At 49.0% G+C, this 21,157-nt stretch overlaps 2 protein-coding genes across 3 annotated transcripts in view; one reads left to right on the top strand and one right to left on the bottom strand.

The window, feature by feature from the left end:
• Positions 1–19,415, bottom strand: part of LOC122946334 — a 33,169-nt gene extending 13,754 nt beyond the window's left edge. Inside the window, exon 1 of the mRNA XM_044305890.1 lies at positions 19,276–19,415. The gene's annotated coding sequence lies outside the window, so the exon portion shown is untranslated. The remainder of the gene's footprint in view (positions 1–19,275) is intronic.
• DPM2 (dolichyl-phosphate mannosyltransferase subunit 2, regulatory) lies at positions 2,158–7,422 on the top strand. Of its 2 annotated transcripts, XM_044305892.1 has the most exons (4): positions 2,158–2,218; positions 2,299–2,388; positions 4,552–4,654; positions 6,391–7,422. In XM_044305892.1, exons 1-4 carry the CDS (start codon positions 2,216–2,218, stop codon positions 6,447–6,449), a joined length of 255 nt encoding a protein of 84 aa, XP_044161827.1. In that variant the 5' UTR covers positions 2,158–2,215; the 3' UTR covers positions 6,450–7,422. The 2 variants fall into 2 exon arrangements, with proteins under 2 accessions (XP_044161827.1, XP_044161826.1); XM_044305891.1 differs by lacking the exon at positions 2,158–2,218 and having other exon boundaries at positions 2,225–2,388.
• Positions 19,416–21,157: the final 1,742 nt, after the last annotated feature.

The raw sequence follows: 21,157 nt of genomic DNA, 5'->3' as shown, positions 1-21,157 counted from the left end.
ACGACCGTTGTTTTGGTCCGCATCCGAGCCACAGTTTTTGCGGCTTGGATGCGGACCCATTCACTTCAATGGGGCCGCAAAAGATGCGGACAGCACTCCGCATCCGTTGCTCAGTTCCGTGGTCCGCAAAAAAAATATAACCTGTCCTATTCTTGTCCGTTTTGCGGACAAGAATAGGCAGTTATATCAATGGCTGTCCGTGCCGTTCCATACGGACGCCATCCGTGTTTTGCGGATCCGCAATTTGCAGACCGCAAAACACACAACGGTCGTGTGCATGAGGCCTAAGGCCTCTTGCACACCACCGTGTGCTGGCCGGGCCCGTGCTGCGGACCGCAAATTGCGGTCTGCAATGCACGGGCACCAACCGTGGGGCAGCCGCATGCGGATCGTGGACCCATTCACTTGAATGGGGTCCGCGATCTGTCCATTCCGCAAAAAGATTGAACAAGTTCTATTTTTTTTGCGGAACGGAAGCACGGAACAGAACCCCACGGAAGCACTCCATAGTGCTTCCGTGGGGTTCCGTTCCGTGCTTCCGTTCCGCACCGCATCTCTGGATGTGGATGACACTATTACAGTGCACTGTGACTGTCACTGTTGCGGGGGCACTGTGTATGGAGGTTTTGTAAATGACACTGTTATGGGGACGCTGGAAGTGTTATGATTAGTATACTCCATAGGACATTCTGGATGAAACTGTTACAAGACGTTGTGACTGTCACTATTATGGGGGCACTGCGGATGACACAGTTATGGGGGTGTTGTGACTGTCACAGTATGGGGGCACTGCGGATGACACAGTTATGGGGGTGTTGTGACTGTCACTGTTATGGGAGCACTGCGGATGACACAGTAATGGGGGTGTTGTGACTGTCACTGTTATGGGGGCACTGTGGATGACACAGTAATGGGGGTGTTGTGACTGTCACTGTTATGGGGGCACTGCGGATGACACAGTTATGGGGGTGTTGTGACTGTCACTGTTATGGGAGCACTGCGGATGACACAGTAATGGGGGTGTTGTGACTGTCACTGTTATGGGGGCACTGTGGATGACACAGTAATGGGGGTGTTGTGACTGTCACTGTTGTAGCTGCACTGCGGATGACACAGTTATGGGGGTGTTGTGACTGTCACAGTATGGGGGCACTGCGGATGACACAGTTATGGGGGTGTTGTGACTGTCACTGTTATGGGAGCACTGCGGATGACACAGTAATGGGGGTGTTGTGACTGTCACTGTTATGGGGGCACTGCGGATGACACAGTTATGGGGGTGTTGTGACTGTCACTGTTATGGGGGCACTGCGGATGACACAGTTATGGGGGTGTTGTGACTGTCACTGTTATGGGGGCACTGCGGATGACACAGTTATGGGGGTGTTGTGACTGTCAGTGTTATGGGGCACTGCGGATGGCACAGTTATGGGGGTGTTGTGATTGTCACTGTTATGGGGGCACTGCGGATGACACAGTTATGGGGGTGTTGTGACTGTCACTGTTATGGGGGCACTGCGGATGACACAGTTATGGGGGTGTTGTGACTGTCACTGTTATGGGGGCACTGCGGATGACACAGTTATGGGGGTGTTGTGACTGTCACTGTTATGGGGGCACTGCGGATGACACAGTTATGGGGGTGTTGTGACAGTCACTGTTATGGGGGCACTGCGGATGACACAGTTATGGGGGTGTTGTGACTGTCACTGTTATAGGGGCACTGCGGATGACACAGTTATGGGGGTGTTGTGACTGTCACTGTTATGGGGGCACTGCGGATGACACAGTTATGGGGGTGTTGTGACTGTCACTGCGGATGTCACTATTGGAGGGTACTGACAACATATGGGCGTGGTTAAAGTTGGGGGCGGAGCTTTGGTTTTTCCTTCTATTTTAGGACATAACAATTGTATAACCAGAAAAAATAGCTATTAAAAGTAAAAAAAAAAAAAAAAAAAAGGCCACAGGCTTTCACATGTAGTAGACATATGTCACTATAGATAAAGTACGGAGCACATACTGATTTTTCCCAACCTATGTTACTATACACAAACCCTCCCCCCGCCTGACATCATTTTGGTTCGTTCCAAGCCTCTGCGTCACATACGCGCGGAGGACAGAACTACAATCTCCAAGAGCCTTTGCGCTAAGCGCGTCTTTTGATTGGCTAGCGTAGTAACCCGGAAGTATGGGGAGTGAGTGACGTCTCAGCATGGTAAGCCGGGGAGCGGGGTGATGGAGTACGGGACGTGCTCTATTATACGGTTATCGGTAATCGTCTGTGTTTTGTTGCAGGCGACCGGGAGTGACCGCTTGGCCGGGGCCGGGCTGGTGGCGTTTAGCTCTGCGCTCTTCCTGTATTACACTGTATGGGTCATCTGCCTGGTAAGTCCTGCACTCACAGCGCTGTGCGGGACCCAAGGAGCCCCTGCACCCTTGGGCTGGGTAGAACTACACGTCCCAGCGTGCCCAGACAGTCTGTGGATACCCAGCAGTTTATGCACTACAACTCCCAGCATGCTACAGTGGGCAGAAGAATGGATACTTATTTAGTCACATGTACTACAAGTCCCAGCATGCTGTTAGGCTGAGCATGCTCAGACAGGACTCCTCCTTTTTATGCACTACAACTCCCAGCATTCTGCTTTTCCTACAGTTCTGGCCGTAGGGATGCGCAGATCGAGCGAACGCACCACAACGTCCATCGTTAGACTCCATTGGACGTCAGCGTGAGTGAAGTTGCAGTGCCATGCCATGATTGGCTGCCGTGGTCATGTGACTTGACGCCTCAGTGGATGTGACATCGTAGCAGGAAGCCCCCCATGCCCCTGGTGAAGATATTATCCGTCAAGCATGGCCATTGAGTTTAACCCGTTACATACCGATTTTCCGTCTCCGATCCACCTGTTCTCATGACCGCTGCAGCCAATCGCTGGTGTTGTGCCGTATACTTCTGAGGTCAGTGATTGGCTGCAGCGGTCACAATCCCGAGAAAAGGGGTCCCCAAAGTCGTGCACATGCATGACGACTGCTTCATTCACATCTGCCGGACTGAAGGAGATGGCCGAGCACTAGGAGGGATAGGGCATGAGTGTTTTTATTAAAACACTTAAAAGGGTTATCCGGTAATACATACTGACGACCTATCCTCAGAATAGGTAATAAATATCAGATTGACGGGGGTCCGACAGACAGGACCCCAGCTGATTAGCTGTGAGAAGACGCCGGTGCTCCGTGAGCGCCGCGGCGGCTTCTTTCTTGGCCATGTGACATCATCGGTCTCGGGCATAATTGCAGCTCTGCCCCATTGGAGTGAATAGAGCTGAGCTGCAATACCAAGCACAGCCACTATACAATGTACGGCGCTGTGCTTGGCGAGCGGCCGGGAGCAACTCCTTAAAACCAGTCTATGACGTCAGCATGATCCCAGATTTACCGCTCTGATTGAGTCCCAATGATCTTATCGGAGTCTGGGAAAGCCCTCTGCAGTCAGCCGTAGGGACCTAAAGGGGCCCCAGGACAGTGAGTTTATTAAGGGCCCATGCACACAAACGTATGCCGTCCCTGTCCGCGTGGCCTGTGCTGACGGATGCAGACATATTTAACTTTAATGAGTCCGCGATTTATCTGCACTGCAAAAAAAATAAACTGCGCTTTAAATTTTTTGGTGGTGCGGAGTTACGGACCGAATTGCCACAGAAGCGCTCTGTGCTGCTTCCGCTCCGTGACTCCGCTCCGTATCTTCTGTATTGCAGACCCATTCAAGTGATACGGCCGGTGCCCATATATCGCAGTCCGCAATACTGGCATGGTATCAAAAATCGCTTTTTCTTTATTTGCAAAGCAAAAAAAATGTATACAATTTACAATGTATTTCAGATGTACTTTTCTCCTGCATAAACCTGGTTCCCCTGTCAATGAAAAAAAAAAAAAAGGATGGCTGCTTAAACATGGAGTGGCGAAAACTGGGGGAAAAAAATAAGGGGTTAAATCTCATTCACTAATATTGTACGTGATACGTGAATTCCCTGTAATACGCGTTTGCTGCAGTATGTCCACATAGGAGTGCATTCAGCTGAGGCGGGTTTTCAACCTGTGGATATAAAATAGGAATTTCCCCATTCACCGACAGGAAGCGGAGATCTTGAAAAATGTAGAATCGAACCACAGAGTCTATAGAGAGGATATGCTGCGGAAGTGCGAGCAGAGTGCCACATGCCGGCAGAGTAGGGTGCCCTTTATAAACAGTGGGTGACAAAAATATGGGAAAAACCAATATATTTGCCCAAAACACTTAACTACTTGTTGCCTGACGACCCCGTAGACCTGCTCGGCCAAGTGTGCGCGTGTTTTCAATGGGGTCAAGAGAATAAGCTGATGCCAACCAGTAGCACTTATCTTCCAGAAACCCAACATGGCCGATCCTTCTTTCCCTGGACACCTGGGGTCACGACACCCCCATAAGCATGGGCACCTGCGCTGTGATGTCACCCATCGGTGCAGGGAGCCGTTCACTTGTTAATGCCGCCTCCTCTTCTCTCTTTCCAGCCGTTCATTGACAGCGACCATGTGATTCATTCCTTCTTCCTTCCCCGCGAGTACGCTGTGCTGCTGCCCCTGTTGGCGGGGCTTATTCTCCTCCTCCTCATGGGTGAGTCACGTCGTATGCCAGGGCTAGCCGGACCCCAGGTTACCAGGGTGACTATACATTTACTGTTGGCGCCTAAGGGAGCCTGTTAACGCCTTTTCACGTATTAAACAATTCCCGATGCCCTGCAGGTGACATTCACTGTATGCAAATCAGGTGAAAAGAGCCAAAGGGGCGGTGCCCACAGATAACAGTCCATAGACACCCATCTACACTGGGCCTCGTTCGTCTCCTCTGCATCTTCTAGCCGCTCCTTTTGGCTGTCGACATTACTAGAGGAAATCCTGCGCAGACGCACTGCTGGACTTGTTGCGTGCCTGTGCAGTCAGTACACAGGCCTGTTGTGCATATGCAGTGAACCCGATGACACCGCTGCCAATAGAGGGTTACTGACCGCACAGGTGCAAAACGGGTCCAGCAGTGCGCCTGCGCAGGATATCTTCTAGAGGCTTGCTGACTTAGGGCTCATGCACACGACCGTTGTTGTTTTGCGGTCCATTTTTTTAAGGATCCGTTTCGTATTTGAGTTTTTTTTTCTCTCCCTTTTAAGTCCTCTTCCGTTCCGTTATTCCACAAAACGTTCCTGTATGCGATCCGTTTTTTGCGGATCATAAACAATAACTTATTAATCGCCAAACACATGAGCAATATGAGCTGGGCATAGCATTTCTACAGTATGGATCCGCAAATTACGGATGACATGGATGTGTTCTGTATTTTTTGCGGACCGCTTGACTTGAATAGAGCCTCGGACCGTGATTTGCAGACAACTATAGGACATGCACTACTTTTTTGCAGAACGGAAATACAGAAACGGAATGCACAATGGAGTACCTTCTGTTGTTTTTGCGGACCCATTGAAGTGAATGGTTCCGCATACGGTCTGCAAAAAAAAACCCGAAAGTGGAAAGAAAATACGTTTGTGTGCATGAGCCCTTAGAGAGCTGAAGGAAAGATGCAGAAGGGACAAGCGAAGCTCAGATGGAAGTGGAAGGACTGTTAGCCCTTGGGACAGCGCCTTTGGCTCATTAATTTGCATATAGATAAAGTAATGAGAGACCCCCTTTAAATCATTTTCACGTTGCTTGCCTACCGCTAAATAATCAAACAGGTTCGTATAGGAAGGAGCGGCTCGCCGGGCCTCGGTGCTGTGGCTCGCCGGGCCTCGGTGCTGTGGCTCGCCGGGCCTCGGTGCTGTGGCTCGCCGGGCCTCGGTGCTGTGGCTCGCCGGGCCTCCTAGTTTAAGGCAGGCAGTGCTGTTGGCCAGAAACCCTGCCTTCTGACCACCCCATACATGTGCTCTGAATGGGGAGAGGGGAGAAAGCAGCTGCCTGGGGGGGAAGGATTGTACATGTTGAAGTCCAACTGCCCCACCCTTATACTTCCACTGACATCTGCCGTTGGGACACCCCTCTACACATGAGATCAGGGGTCAGCAGCACTCCACCGTTGTACAACTACAACCTCTAGCGTGCTCCATTCACTTCTGGGGCCGTTCTGAGAGTAGGCATCCTGGGAATTGTAGTTGCACAACAGCTGGAGGCAGCCAACGGTCAGGCGTTACTCCGGCTCGTGGCCAACTATTGGGACTGGTCACAGGGCAGCCCCCAGCTGTGCTCCATTACATTGTGTCCTGTTTACATAAAGTCAGTGTTCCATTACGAACAGATCGACGGACATTCCTCCGTATATGCGGCTCCATATACACAGCAATGACATGTCTGTATCTCTTCTCTCAGGTGTCTTTATAACGTATATCATGTGGAAAAGTCGGAGTCCGAAAAAGAAGTCACAGTGAAGACCTGCGCTGGTTACTGGACCCTTTTTATGTGACTGATATCAACTGCAACCGTTTCTGCCCCCCTGATATGACAGCAGAACTGCACATCATGGGTTCTATTCCTGCCCATTATAATACTCTTCCTGCCTACAGCTGATAAATACCGCCACCTGGTGGCTGAACTGTGTTATGAACGGTGCAGATTTAAGATTTTTCTTTGCGGAGACAAAGATCTGCATTTCCCCTCAGATGACTGTTTATGATGCTTATGGACCCTGATAGAAGCCCCCGTGCAGTTATTGGACAGGGATAGCACATTGGTTATTGTATAATACATATCAATATATACGTTATTGATTAGGTATTAAAATGCATGGAAGACGGGACAAGCTCAGCGGACTCTAATGCCACCTTTTCGATCCGTTTCATTCTGGAAGAAAGGACTTTTAATCTATATGCAATTGAGCAGTTAAGTGCACTGAGGGCCGACCCAAACCGCTCTGTGCACTTTGGCTCCTCTTGCAGCCTCTCCCTTTCCGTCTTGATTGACTTGGACCAGGTTCTTGCATAATCATCTCGCGTCGCAAAGAGAGGGAGGGGCTGGCAGAGGAAGCAGGACGAGCCAGGGTGCACAGAGTGTCTTGGGCCCGCCCTCAGTGCACTTAACGTCTCCTTTCACTGTGGATTAAAAATTTAAAAGCACCTTTTCCGGATGATCGTTCAGTGAATAGTATCATTACATTCGGCTGAGCTAGCCCTACAAGACAATGTGCCGGTTGTAACGGTGAATTTCCTGGCAACATTCCCTCTAATGACGTTCCCATCGATTGAAAATAATTGTGCCCCACAGATGACGTGGGTCCCTAGTGAATTAATAGGCAGCATTAGGATATCGCTGTTATTTCCCCCTCTCTGTGTTCAGACCACTGAAATACCATGAAGGGAAATGTAACAACCAATGCATTTGTTAATAAAGGATTCTTATATATTGCGGGTGTGTGTGTGTGTATATATATATATATATATATATATATATATATATGTGTTCCTTATTTATTTTCCTCCCAATATTCTGTGCGCTGAGCACATCAGCCATATATAGCAGGAACAGGACTGTCGTTTTGTCACAGAGTCACCCGGGCTTCTTAGAAATGCATAGCTCCTGCTCCTCTTGTCTATCGCTTTAGCTCCCCCTCAGGTGTTTCATGGAATTACACGCAATGTCTGATCTATGGAAACCTGTTGTGTCCTGACGAACGTCTCCATGTTAAGTTTTTATAGCCGTAACTGGAGGTCCAGATCAATATGGGGAATTTTCTGCAGCTGCTTCCACTCTTAAAGGGAAAGCTCGGGAATGACTGTGGACATCCTATTTCCTGAGGTCCAAATACCTAGCAGTATGACCCACTCTACTGCTAGGATCGAAGGTTCTTTTTTATTTTTTACAGGGTCATAGTACTGTGGGGGGATTCCACTTTATATGTGGATCCATATTTAACGCACGGACGTCTGGAGTGGGCCCCTGTGATACTGTGGTCTGTAATGAGCTATACATGTGGGTTAGCAGACCTGAGTCTCCGATATCAACTCCTGGGGGGTTGATGACCAGTGGTGTACCTACCGTAAAGGCAGGGCATGCAACTCCTATGGAGGTGATTGGCACTGACATGCCAAAGTGCTCACCTGCAGCAGCCACCAGGGGGAGCTCAGTGCGTACAGATTATGACATATGGCAGTTAGCACCCCCTAGTGGTGGATTACATGCAGCTGAGAAAACCACAGTTTACTAATACACCTGTTTTATAAAAAATAATCCAAATTTTGGTTTAAAATAGGAATACATACATACATAGATCGTGGTGGGGCCCATCTTGAGTTTTGCTATACCTATTTTTGCCTCATTCAGACAAAATATCGCCCGTATGGTTCCAGCCATTGTGCCCACAATCTGGCACCTCCAAAAACTGCGACAAACCAAGCTTTTCTGTATACATGTCCTCCTGTATATAAGGGGGTCCACCTCTACAATGGGATGACGCGCAGTCAAGGATGGCTACGGATTCCGGAAAAAGTAGGACACATGGAGCAAGCCCCCGCTGATGGTGCGTGACCCCCGTTCCATGTTTTGGGGGCCCCCGTGCTTGCTTATTACATCTCTGCTGTGAATGATCGACAGGTACCATGTATGATGTGCTAGGAAGATGCAAATCTGAAGGAAATTCGTGCTTCATCCGTTGCATCATGCGGAACTGCACAAAGGGTTAACGGTAGACCTGCATTATGCTGTGCAGCCACCGGTGCCACATAAGACGTCATTAACGAGGCTCCCAGTGCGTCCCTTTGTTACGGGGAGCGATCACTGCGCCTATTTGCACGCTGATTGCTGTAAATAGAGCCAGGGTTATAGCGTCCCGGGGGAGAAACGTTTACAGGTCCTGCCCGCGTCTTACTGTGAGCAAGTGACGAACAGGAGCTGCACAATGCGATTTTCCATCCTAGTCACGACTAATATTTGACAGGATAGTTCATCATGTGTCAATGTATTCTGCTGCTCCCAGGGGTGCATTGTGAACCCCTATTTTATTTTATTTTTTGGGATGTATAAGGCAGGAGCCTCTATATTCACGGCACCTAAGGAGGAGGAGGTCTGGGAGTATAAATACTTATGGGAATACGTACATAGGGGTATGTTTACATGGCAGAGACTCCACGCTGAAACCTCTTCCCATTGTTTTCAATGGCAGTCCATGGACGGGGTGTTTTTTTTTTTTGTTTTTTTTTAATACATGTTGTTTTTCAGACCGCACTAAAAATGTCCATTCTTGGCGCGGACACCACAGGAAACTGCAGCTAAACAGAGAGTGGGGCTATAGCATTACACCTAGAGGCTCTGCTCTCTCTGTAACTGCTGCGCCCCAGATGTGATCACATTAACACTGCCTGGACCTGTCAAAGTGCAGCAGTTGCAGAGAGAGCAGAGCCTCTAGGTGTAACGGTAACGCCCCCGTTGCTCCTAGAGGCTCATTTGCATATATTAAAACATGACTTAGCTCAGCAATGTGGCCACATATGAACATGGGACCAACACAGATGTCTTCAGCTGCCAAGTGCACATGTAACAGGTGAGCCAGTGTCATAGGTACAAAACTGCTGACAGATGCCCTTTAAGCAGACCAGGCAAAGCATTCCTTGCTTCGATGGATAAGGCTGACCATTGTTTGGATGACCGCCATGTAATGCTACCTATGGCCTCTAAAGGGGAAACGTCATTCTGGGTGGTCAACGGAGCTGGACCTGCAGGAATCAGCTGATTGACCAGCTGGAATGTGATGGCATCGTGTAGTTGCAGCTTGGCTGGACATATTGCTCGTCTGTGGCCGCTCACTGGGGTCTATGTATGGAATCAACATGATCGTGTAGCTTCCTTGCAGATTTTACCCTTTATTGAAAGCAGTGGATGACGGCGGTCTTCACCACTGAGCTGCCTGATGATGGGAGCAAATGTATGAGTCAGTATACTGGGTCTTTGCACCCTTTGCTTTCTGTATGAAATGACGCTGGTGGAGCCGTTGCACATCGTCAGACACAGGGGATCCACAATAAAACTGTCACTTGGCAACCTGACTCGGGCAGGAACCTCCATGCTGATTTCTGCCTTTCACCTGGGTCTCCCTTTACCTGCAGCCCCACCCTCTCCACCTCAGATCATCTTCACATGGATCTTCTGCAAGGTTCTTGACGTTTGATCCTCTTTCTGGCTTATGTAACCCTTGCTAAACCAGCTTTGCTTGACCAACCTGGATTCACCGGATGGGCCAACCATGACCTTCATAGCTGACAACGACCACCCAGCGGTTTCTAACTTGTTCTCTCTTAACCTCAAGATGAGGACACGTCTCATTTTATTCTTCTTCTAGTGTCTTCCTTGAGTCCCTCTTCTTTCCATGTGATGGATCTTGAGGAACCATTGAATTTCTATTTCTCCCAGCTTCTAGAATGATCGCTGTCAACCCCAGCGTTACATATGGAGATCATTAACAAGATCAGATCCCAGACGGGAAGCCGAGTGTCCGTAAGTACGGTTCCTAGTGGTCCATTTAGATGTTTTTTGTATCTGGCTGTTCCAGGAATTGGACATAACCTCTTGGTTACTGCATTACATCCGCATTAGAGCTGCGGCGTGGCCTCTCGGGGACCTCTAATGTAGAAAATGCAGCGACAGTAAAAAGTTTTAACTCTCTCCAAACCTTTCCTTTTTTACGTGATGCCCTATAAGGCATATGAATAGGGGGTCCACCCCTCTGTCGTATGTGGGTGTGTACTATGTGAATGTATGGTCACAACTTTCCCCAGAGCTGACTGCATCAATCACTGGAAGTTTCTGAAGCCAGAACCAGTGTTTTTGTATAGGAGATGTACGAAAACGGGCGCCAAGGAAAAATGACGAAAATCGGTTCACTGGTTTAATTGTCCAAAGGGTGTCTGAAAAACGAGAGGTGGAATGGTGGGCACCTTATATAACAGCGATGCTCAACCTGGGGCCTCCCAGCTGTTGCAAAACTACAACTCCCAGCATGCCCTAATAGCTGTAGGCTGTCCAGGCATGTTGGGAGTTGTAGTTTTGCAACAGCTGGGGGAGGGGGGGCAGGTTGGGCATCCCTGTTATATAAGTATGGTTCTTGCCTAAACAGGGAGCTGTGAGAAATATTTCATCATGGTGGATGCACACGATCAGGATTGCGTGCGGAAAATCCGCACCGTAGGTCATGTACATTGTTTTCTATGAGACTTTGAAATTCTCAATGCACACAATGCGGATTTTGACCTGCACCAAATCCACATACAAATTCTCACCAATTGATACGGATTTGCCTGCGAACACCTGCGGATTTCAGTGCGGATTCTCCGAACATGAATCCTGAATGTGTGCATGTACCCTAAAGGTAATCTGTCACCAACGACCTCCCTAACCCTCTGATTAAAATGCAGTTTTTCTTTTGTTGATCCGAGGCTCCGTTCCCAGGTTATGATACTTTTTCTAAATATGCAAATTAGGCCTTTGGTGCAATGAGGGCATCACCGTTGCTCTTGGTGCACCCAAGCCCTGCTCCTTTCTGTGGCCAGCCCCTCCTTGGCTGCTTCGATTGACCAGGCCTGGCAGTGGCAAAGCAGCCAGGGAGGGGCTGACCACAGATAGGAGTGGAGCTTGGGCGCCACAAGAGCAATGGCGACGCCCTCGTTAATAGAGGGACGTCCCTTGATCAGGATACTGAGTGGAGAGGGAGTGCAAAGAGCGTCTCTTGTTTTGGAGGACCTGGGATGTCTGTGAATTACGTGAACTTCTCATTGCTTTTACTGGAAGCTGTGTAATGCTTCACTTCACCAGTGGGGGCGCTGAAGAGGTATTGAACACTTGGAGCTGATCGCTGGGGACCTGCAGCAGGGCACCTTGCAATTAGCTTCTAGTTGAGGAACCGTTCTACAAAATGAATTGTGATAACTGGACAACCTTTTTACGTTCCTCGTGAAATCTGCATGTTCTCTCCATGTTTGCTTGGGTTTCCAACCACACTCATACATACATGCCTGACCAAGGTTACTCACCTCTGGTCCAGAAGACCAAGCCTATGGGTGGGTGGGTGTAGTGGGAACCCCGAAGGTTGTGTTCCTGTTGGTTAGGCTGTATCTAAAAACTCACTGAAAAAAGTGGCCTCAACGGGTGGAAATGCTCCAGACACTGTAGCGTGTCTATAACCGGGGGAGCAGTTCCTCCGCATGCGGTCCGCAGATAACGGAAATCCCCAGCAAAAAATGCGTACAATGGAGGATGCCGGGGCGGACCGCATGCACCACAAGGACATCTTACACAAAATGATACATTGTGCAGATGAAAAAACATATAAATACATGGTTATAAGGGAAAATAATAGCATTCTGAATACAGAATGCATAGTGAAATAGCACTGGAGGGGTTAAAAAAAATTAAAAAAATTTAACTCACCTTAATCCACTTGATCGCGCAGCCCGACTTCTCCTTCTGTCTTCATCTTAGCTTTGTGTAGCAACAGGACCTGTGGTGACGTCACTCCGCTCATCACATGATCTTTTACCATGGTGATGGATCATGTGATGGACCATGTGATGACCGGAGTGACGTCACCACAGGTCCTATTACTGCACACAGCTAAGATGAAGACAGAAGGAGATGCCGGCTGCGCGATCAAGTGGATTAAGGTGAGTTAAATTATATATATTTTTTTAACCCCTCCAGTGCTATTTTACTATGCATTCTGTATTCAGAATGCTATTATTTTCCCTTATAACCATGTTATAAGGGAAAATAATAATGATCGGGTCTCTCTCCATCCCGCTCGTCTCTTAGCAACCGTGCGTGAAAATCGCACCGCATTCACATTTGCTTGCGGATGCTTGCGATTTTCACGCAACCCCATTCATTTCTATGGGGCCTGTGTTACGTGAAAAACGCAGAATATAGAGCATGCTGCGATTTCACGCAACGCACAAGTGATGCGTGAAAATCACCGCTTATGTGAACAGCCCCATAGAAATGAATGGGTTGGGATTCAGTGCGGGTGCAATGCGTTCAACTCACGCACCGCATCCGCGCGGAATACTCGCCCGTGTGAAAGGGGCCTCAGTTGCGTATCATTTTGGTGATGTCACCTTTGTTGTAGACGTTCTCTTTCCTCATCTTCTCCATTCAGACCAGACCGCCATGATGATTTTTCAGCCATCTCCCGTCTCTGCAGAGATTGACAGACATTAGTTTCCCACATTTCCATCATCTTCACATCTTCTGCCACCCCCAATACTATACTGTAGAGAAAGTCCCCCTGGAAATACTACCACCACACAGATAGTGCCCCCTTCAACAATTATTGGCACACAGTGCTCTAAAAAATAACTGCGCCCAGACACTAATAGTATAAAGATAATGTCCCCCCAAAATAATTGTGCTAAGCTGATACTATGCCAGGGTGCCCCCCAAAGTAACAGTGCTCCCCCAAATCCCACCAATAGAAATAATTCTCTGCCAGAGCACGCTTAGTAGTAATAATGCCCCTATAGTGCCCTAGTAATCATGTTCCTCATAGCCCCCCAGTAGTAGTAAAGCTCCCCATAATACCCCTAGTAGTAATAATTCTCCCTATAATATGACAGTACATGAAATACCCCCGCTTAGTGCCCGCAGTTGAGCTAATGTCCCCATAATGTATGCCAGTATAAAATACCCCAATATAGTGCCCCAGTAAATGCCCTCATAGTGCTCCTCTCCCCCTTCCCCATAGTGTCCCCCATAATATGCCAGTAAAAAAATGTCCCTTCTTAGTGCCCCAGCAGATGCCCCTATAGTGCTCCTCTCCCCCATAATGTGCCAGTAAAAAAAATGCCCCTTCTTTATGCCACCAGATGCCCCAATAGTGCTCCACTCCCCCATAGTGCCGCTCTCCCCTATAATGCCTCCCATAATTTGCCAGTAAAAAAATGCCCCCTTAGTGCCACCAGATGCCATAGTGCACCCAATAATGTGCCAATAAAAAAGGCCCCTTTAGAGCCCCCACTTCCCCATAGTGCCCCCAAATAATGGCCCTATAGTGCCAACAGATGCCTCATAGTGCCGCTCTCCCCTATAGTGCCCCCAATAATGTGCCAATAATTAAAAAAAAAAACTTTAGAGCCCCCAGATGCCCCCATAGTGCTCCTCTCCCCCATGGTGCCCCACTCATAATGTGCCAGTAAGAAATGCCCCCATAGTGCCCCCCCCCCAAATGGGCAAGAAATAAATTCCCCCAGAATGCCACCCCCAAAAAAATGGGGCTGAAAGAAATGCCAGCTCCCCCCGCAAAGAAAACCCCCCCAAAACCACTAATACTTACCTCCATAAGCAGCGATGTGATGCAGGCCTCGTCCGGCCTGTGTCCCCCGCTGTAAGCTGCCCGGCTCAGGCAGTTGCCTCTCCCTCCCCTGCCCTGCCGCAGCACAGGCATCCTGAGGACGGCGATACAGATGAATATGGAGATGAGCGCATCTCCTACTGCCCGCCGCCGCCACAGTTACATCCAGGGCCGCGCCGCCTGTGGTGATTGGCGGTGCGACCCTGAGGAATAAAAAATAAAATAAAAATTATAATTATTTGTTAAAGACGGCCCAGCGGCCGTTTTTTAGGGCGGCCTGGGGGGCAATTGCCTCCCGTCCCAGCCCACCCCTAAAGGAATGTGCCATTTTATTTTGTTGGCAACGTTCTTTTACACCTGGTAGCTTCTGTGTCACATGGTCTGTTGTGGGTGCGGCTTCTGTGTCACATGGTCTGTTGTGGGTGCGGCTTCTGTGTCACATGGTCTGTTGTGGGTGCGGCTCTCAGCTTTATCCTACCTCACAGTGCATTGGTGATACCACTATGGAGGCATGTGAGAGTCTGGCTGAGCTGGTTTCTAGCACTGTTCAGACCCTGTTCACACACCACGGGCAGTTGAGTGGTAGGATCCCATTCGTACTGAGACACCGTGACGCGGTGCTCTGATATGTTCCTGACTGGAAGATATTGGCAAAGTTCTCAGCTTTTAACATCAGCCTGAGGTATTAGCTAGTATTGTCAGTTGAGTATCATTTTGGTGCATTTTCTGCAGTGATTTTTGTATTTAGGCTGTATCTACTCTATTCTAGAAGCTCCTGCTTTCTGACCAAGGGTAGACATACTGTACATCCAAGAGCAAATGGGCAGCTATTAATGATATTAAAGGGGCTGTCTAAGTTGAACAGTCAGAAGGTCCTCCAGAAATAAGCTGATTACAGTGTATTCTGCTGTTGGGACATCCAGCAATCAGCTGTGATCTATGGAACCTGGCAACAAGTGTTCAATTTCCCTGCAGTGCCCCCACAGGGCAAATAAAGTATAGTATGTGCCCATAGAAATCAATAGGCATGGACACACTGGGTCCTCCAGAGATCATTGCTATTTAAAACCCAACTACACTCTAAGGCCCCTTGCAGACGAGCGTGTCCGGATTAGGTCCGGATGCGTCCCGGTGCATTGCGGCAAACCCACGCGAGTAGGTACGTAATTGCAGTCAGTTTTGACTGCGATTGCGTTCCGATGTTCAGTTTTTATGTGCAAAACACATTGCACCCGCGTGATAAAAAACCGACTGTGGTACCCAGACCCAAACTTCTTCACTGAAGTTCAGGTTTGGGTTAGTTGTAGTGTAGATTGTATTATTTCCCCTTTGGTTATAAGGGAAAATAATAGCATTCTGAATACAGAATGCATAGTACAATAGCGCTGGAGGGGTTAAAAAAAAAAGATAAATAATTTAACTCACCTTAATCCACTTGTTCGCGCAGCCGGCATCTCTTCTGTCTTCTTTTGTGAGGAATAGGATCTTTGATGACGTCACTACGCTCATCACATGGTCCATGGTGATGGATCATGTGACGGACCATGTGATGAACGTAGTGACGTCATCAAAGGTCCTATTCCTCAAAGATGAAGACAGAAGAGAAGCCGGGCTGCGCGAACAAGTGGATTAAGGTGAGTTAAATTATTATTATTTTTTTTTTTAAACCCCTCCAGCCCTATTTTACTATGCGTTCTGTATTCAGAATGCTATTATTTTCCCTTATAACCATGTTATAAGGGAAAATAATAATGATCGGGTCCCCATCCTGATAGTCTCCTAGCAACCGTGAGTGAAAATCGCACTGCATCCGCACTTGTTTGCGGATGCTTGCGATTTTCACGCAACCCCATTAATTTCTATGGGGCCTGCGTTACGTGAAAAACGCACAAAGAGGAGCATGCTGCGATTTCCACGCAACGCACAAGTGATGCGTGAAAATCACCGCTCATGTGCACAGCCCCATAGAAATAAATGGGTCCGGATTCAGTGCGGGTGCAATGCGTTCACCTCACGCATTGCACCCACGCGGAAATCTCGCCCGTGTAAAAGGGGCCTAAGGGTCCATTCACACATCCGTGTGTGTTTTGCGGATCCACGGATCCGCAAAACACGGACAGCGGCAATGTGCGTTCCGCATTTTGTGGACCCCACATTGCCGGCACTAAGAGAATATGCCTATTCTTGTCCGCTATTGCGGACAAGAATAGGACATGTTCTATTTTTTTCAGGATCGGAATTGCAGACCCGGAAGTGCGGGTCCCATAGAAATGTATAGGTCCGCAATTCCGTTCCGCAAAATGCGGAATGTAATTGCGGATGTGTGAATGGAGCCGAATGATGGACCCCATCCTTTTAAAGGGGTTTTCCCAGAAGGAACACTTAGATTAGGGGATAAATGTGTTAACGCTGGGGGTCCAACTACTTGGACATATAGGGATTACAAGCATTGAGGTCCCCGATTCCTCATGTTAATGGAGTGGTGGGGCACATGTCTCATCTTCTGTGGGACTGCTGAGGACAGCTTTATCTCTGACTGTCCCATAAGAGGGAATGGAGAGGTGATGATGCATGTGCCCAGGAGTCCAGGACTTGTGTTCTCGTGATCACTGGAGGCTTCACGGGTCAAGCCCCTGGTGATCAGACACATACCCTAGGATCTTCTTAAAACATAAGGTATAATCCATGACGAATACGTTTCTGTTGACTCTTGGTTGACTTGCTATGTTGAGCATGTCCTGCTATCTCTCCATGGAGCGGTGATGGGGCAGACTTACCTGTTAGGTTGGAGAGGACTTCATGTTCTCTTTCTTCTCCAACAAAGCTGTTGCTAGGTTTCCTTTGTTAATTATGTGTTAGTAATTAGTAACCAAAGCAGCAGAGCTGACCCCACTGCCTGCATATCGTAGAGGGAGTCGCCATGTATCCAGACCACAAGCGCTTTCTCCATCCAGAGGAGGAAAATAAGGTAAGACTGAGCAAAATGACCATAATCTAAATATATCTGATAATCCGGCATGGTTTCTGATCTGATGCAAAAACAACTGTGGTCAGGATGGCTTCACACTTAGGTTTCGGCACACAAACGTATTTTTTTCCCGTTTCCGTTCTGTTTTTTGCGGATTCCGTTTGCAGTCCATATGCGGAACCATCCATTTCAATGGGTCCGCAAAAACAACGGAAGGTACTCTGTATGCTTTCCGTATTTCCGTTCCGTTCAAAGATAGAACATGTCCTATTATTGCCCGCAAATAACGATCCCTGGCTCCATTCAAGTCAATGGTTCCGCAAAAAAAACGGAATGCATCCGTATGTCTTCCGTATCCATTCCATTTTTGCAGAACCATCTATTGAAAATGTTATGCCCAGCCCAATTTTTTTATGTACTTACTGTTTAAACATTATTGTATGTTTCCGTTTGCGATCCGCAAAAAACGGAAAAGCGGAACGGAAACACTACTGAAACGGAAAAACTGATCCGTTTAAAACGGACCGCAAAAGCATACGGTCGTGTGCAAGAGGCTTTCTAGTGATGGTTTGTAGGAGTTTTGTGTTTTTTGGGGGCACATAAAAATTTTTTTTTGCAGCATTTGTTAGGCAAAAAAACGCTACCTCCAAACGTTGGCTGAAAGTGTATGGGGATTATTAAACACATAGAATTACGGTAGTGTGAATGTACCCTTAGTGGTGTTTTTCTTCACTTACGTTGCATATTTTTATTTTTAGTTTTCATGGTGTTTTTTTGTTTTTTATGCAGCATGCTCCAGGTGTGTTCCCCCCCCTCTCATTTTATGACATTTTTTCCCCTGTTGACATCCATAGATTTTTTTTTTGATTTTTTTTCTTCAAATTTGAAAAAATACACCTATTTTATTAATTACATTTTTGCATAGTTAATAATTATTTTTTTATACTTTTTTATACAATTCATTTTATATTTTTTTCTACAGAGTGGGAGGGGAAATCATTTTCCTGTAGAAAGATGCATGTGTTGACAGTGCTGCTAAAAAATGGCAAACGATTGCCAAATTAGTTTTTTTTATGCATTTTTTTAAAATAAAAAAATAGTGTGGAACCACCTGTACAGTAGTAGATTGTTTTAATTCAACTTTTTAGACCCTGTAGGAAGGCACAAGGGTCCGTCATTGACGGAAGGTATGTGTCACCGAGATTCCTGGCCTCGGTGAGGTAACAGACTGTAATTTCATGTGTCAGCGGCAGCTAGTGCTGGCTGACATGGTTTTGCTATTTAGTATGGCTGGAAAGCCGATCCGGGCCGGCTCTTACTAGGAGCAGCCAAAGTGCAGGGTGGGTGGCTGCTCCCCATGTTCCAGGCCGGGTCTTGGTTTGGGCTATAAGACACAGGCAGCAGTGTTAGGTGGTAGGAATTTACTCCTCTCTGTCAGTCTCTGTGTTGGGACCTGGGAGTTTGGGCCTGGGTAAAGGCCTGCTACCTTGTTGGCGTGAGAGCAGGCAGTTCCTGCATGGTTCCTGCATGACTTCTGCATGGTGTGAACAAACACCAGACTCAAGGTGACATTTTTCCTTGAAACTGACTTTGTTTTGCTTATCCTTGTGTGTGAATAAACACCGAACACTGTTTAAGTTAAAGACGTTGTCGTTGCCTCTATACTGCGTCCGCTAGCCTGTCTACCGGAGCAAATCCCCACAACCCTCTACCCTTTTATACAGCTGATAGCCCGACATCTATCACCCCCCCCTCCCACTTGGCCAAATCTGTAAGGATAGAGATACACAACCACTATTTGACATGCAAAAACCATCCAAGATGTATTTTTGTGCGACGCCATAGACTAGCATTATAAAATATGTTGCGCAACATGAATATCGCAGTGTAGTTGTACCCTATATGTCGCTCGACACATGTCGTCATGTAGCCCGCCTAGCCTGAAGGGAAGCTTACTGACCTGCTTCCCGTTGCCGGCTCCCCTCTTATTCTTCTCCCGTCCTACGATGCTCCGCTGGGCTCCCTTGCTGAAAACATCTGGTTGACATCGCCACAGCCAACGCTGGCTGCGGCAGAGACCGGATCCCCTTGTGTCGTGACCATTTGTCATGCCATAAGGGGGTCTGGTCTCTAGCATAGCCAGTGATTGGCTGCGGTGACGTCAAACCGGATGTTTACAGCAAGGGAGGCCAGCGGAGCATCGCACGCCGGGAGGAGAATGAGCAGAAAGAAGGTCAGTAATTTCCCCTTTACAGGTCCGCCAAAGTAGGCGGAGGGTTGCCAAAATCCCCCCCCCTCCATGCTTGCAAAACACCTTTAAGGCTAGGACTACAGCACAACGTGTTTTAGAAAAGTCGCATGACCATCTTACGATTTGGCTAGCCGAGTCGCAGGTAAGTTGCGTGTTGCATTGAGGTCTGTGCTATCAAAGTCTCCTGCGACCTGTGCCCCCCCAAAAAAAACTTTGCCCTTTTTTGCAACGTCGTGTCGCGCCTCGACTCCATTGACGATGATTAGATGCAACGCGGCGTAACTTTCATGTCGTGTGACACATCTGGTCGTGTAGCCCCAGCCAAAGGAATTTTCCTGTGTATTCAAAGGCCCATTTTTCAGATGCCTCACACCTCCTTCATGCAGCCAGAGCTCAGGGACCACCTCAGCCCTGAACGTGGCCTCCTCCACCGCACATCGGGGCTCTAAATTTACTGCAACTTTCCCCTGGAGAACAAGCTGCCCTTTTTCTATGGCGCCGGCTGATGCAGTGTTATCATTGTGTGCTGACTTTTCCAGCATGTTGTTTGCTGCCTTCAAATTGTCAATGGCATTGCCCCTGCGTGCGGTGATTGGACTGGATCAGACTATGCTGTGGGGAGGGCTGGGCGTCATTGATATCTGCAGAGCTCCAGGAGCAGGTGATCCCATGGGCACCCTGCTGTCCCAGCCGCCTTTATAGGAGAGGGGGGTATGTCCTGTCACTGGAGGTGCATAGTACCAGGCACCCTCTTCCTGGACTATGTGGAACAGGCCTGGCCGAGGGTGCAGTGCGGTCAGTTTAGAAGAGTAAGCAGAAGCGAGGGGGGAGCGTGACAGGACAGGGGGGGAGCGTGACAGGACAGGGGGGGAGCGTGACAGGACAGGGGGGGAGCGTGACAGGACAGGGGGGGAGCGTGACAGGACAGGGGGGGAGCGTGACAGGACAGGGGGGGAGCGTGACAGGACAGGGGGGGAGCGTGACAGGACAGGGGGGGAGCGTGACAGGACAGGGGGGGAGCGTGACAGGACAGGGGGGGAGCGTGACAGGACAGGGGGGGAGCGTGACAGGACAGGGGGGGAGCGTGACAGGACAGGGGGGGGGCGTGACAGGACAGGGGGGAGCGTGACAGGACAGAGGGGGAGGGTGACAGGACAGGGGGGGGAGCGTGACAGGACAGGGGGGAGCGTGACAGGACAGGGGGGAGCGTGACAGGACAGGGGGGGAGCGTGACAGGACAGGGGGGGAGCGTGACAGGACAGGGGGGGAGGGTGACAGGACAGGGGGGGGAGGGTGACAGGACAGGGGGGAGAGCGTGACAGGACAGGGGGGGGAGCGTGACAGGACAGGGGGGGGAGCGTGACAGGACAGGGGGGGGAGCGTGACAGGACAGGGGGGGGAGCGTGACAGGACAGGGGGGGAGCGTGACAGGACAGGGGGGGAGCGTGACAGGACAGGGGGGGAGCGTGACAGGACAGGGGGGGGAGCGTGACAGGACAGGGGGGGAGCGTGACAGGACAGGGGGGAGCGTGACAGGACAGGGGAGGAGCGTGACAGGACAGGGGGGGAGCGTGACAGGACAGGGGGGGAG

The sequence above is a fragment of the Bufo gargarizans genome, chromosome 9 (genome assembly GCF_014858855.1).
Source record: "Bufo gargarizans isolate SCDJY-AF-19 chromosome 9, ASM1485885v1, whole genome shotgun sequence".
In the NCBI taxonomy this organism is placed as follows: domain Eukaryota; kingdom Metazoa; phylum Chordata; class Amphibia; order Anura; family Bufonidae; genus Bufo; species Bufo gargarizans.
The sequence above is the reverse complement of the archived record's forward strand: the minus strand, read 5'-3'. Positions and strand labels throughout refer to the sequence as shown.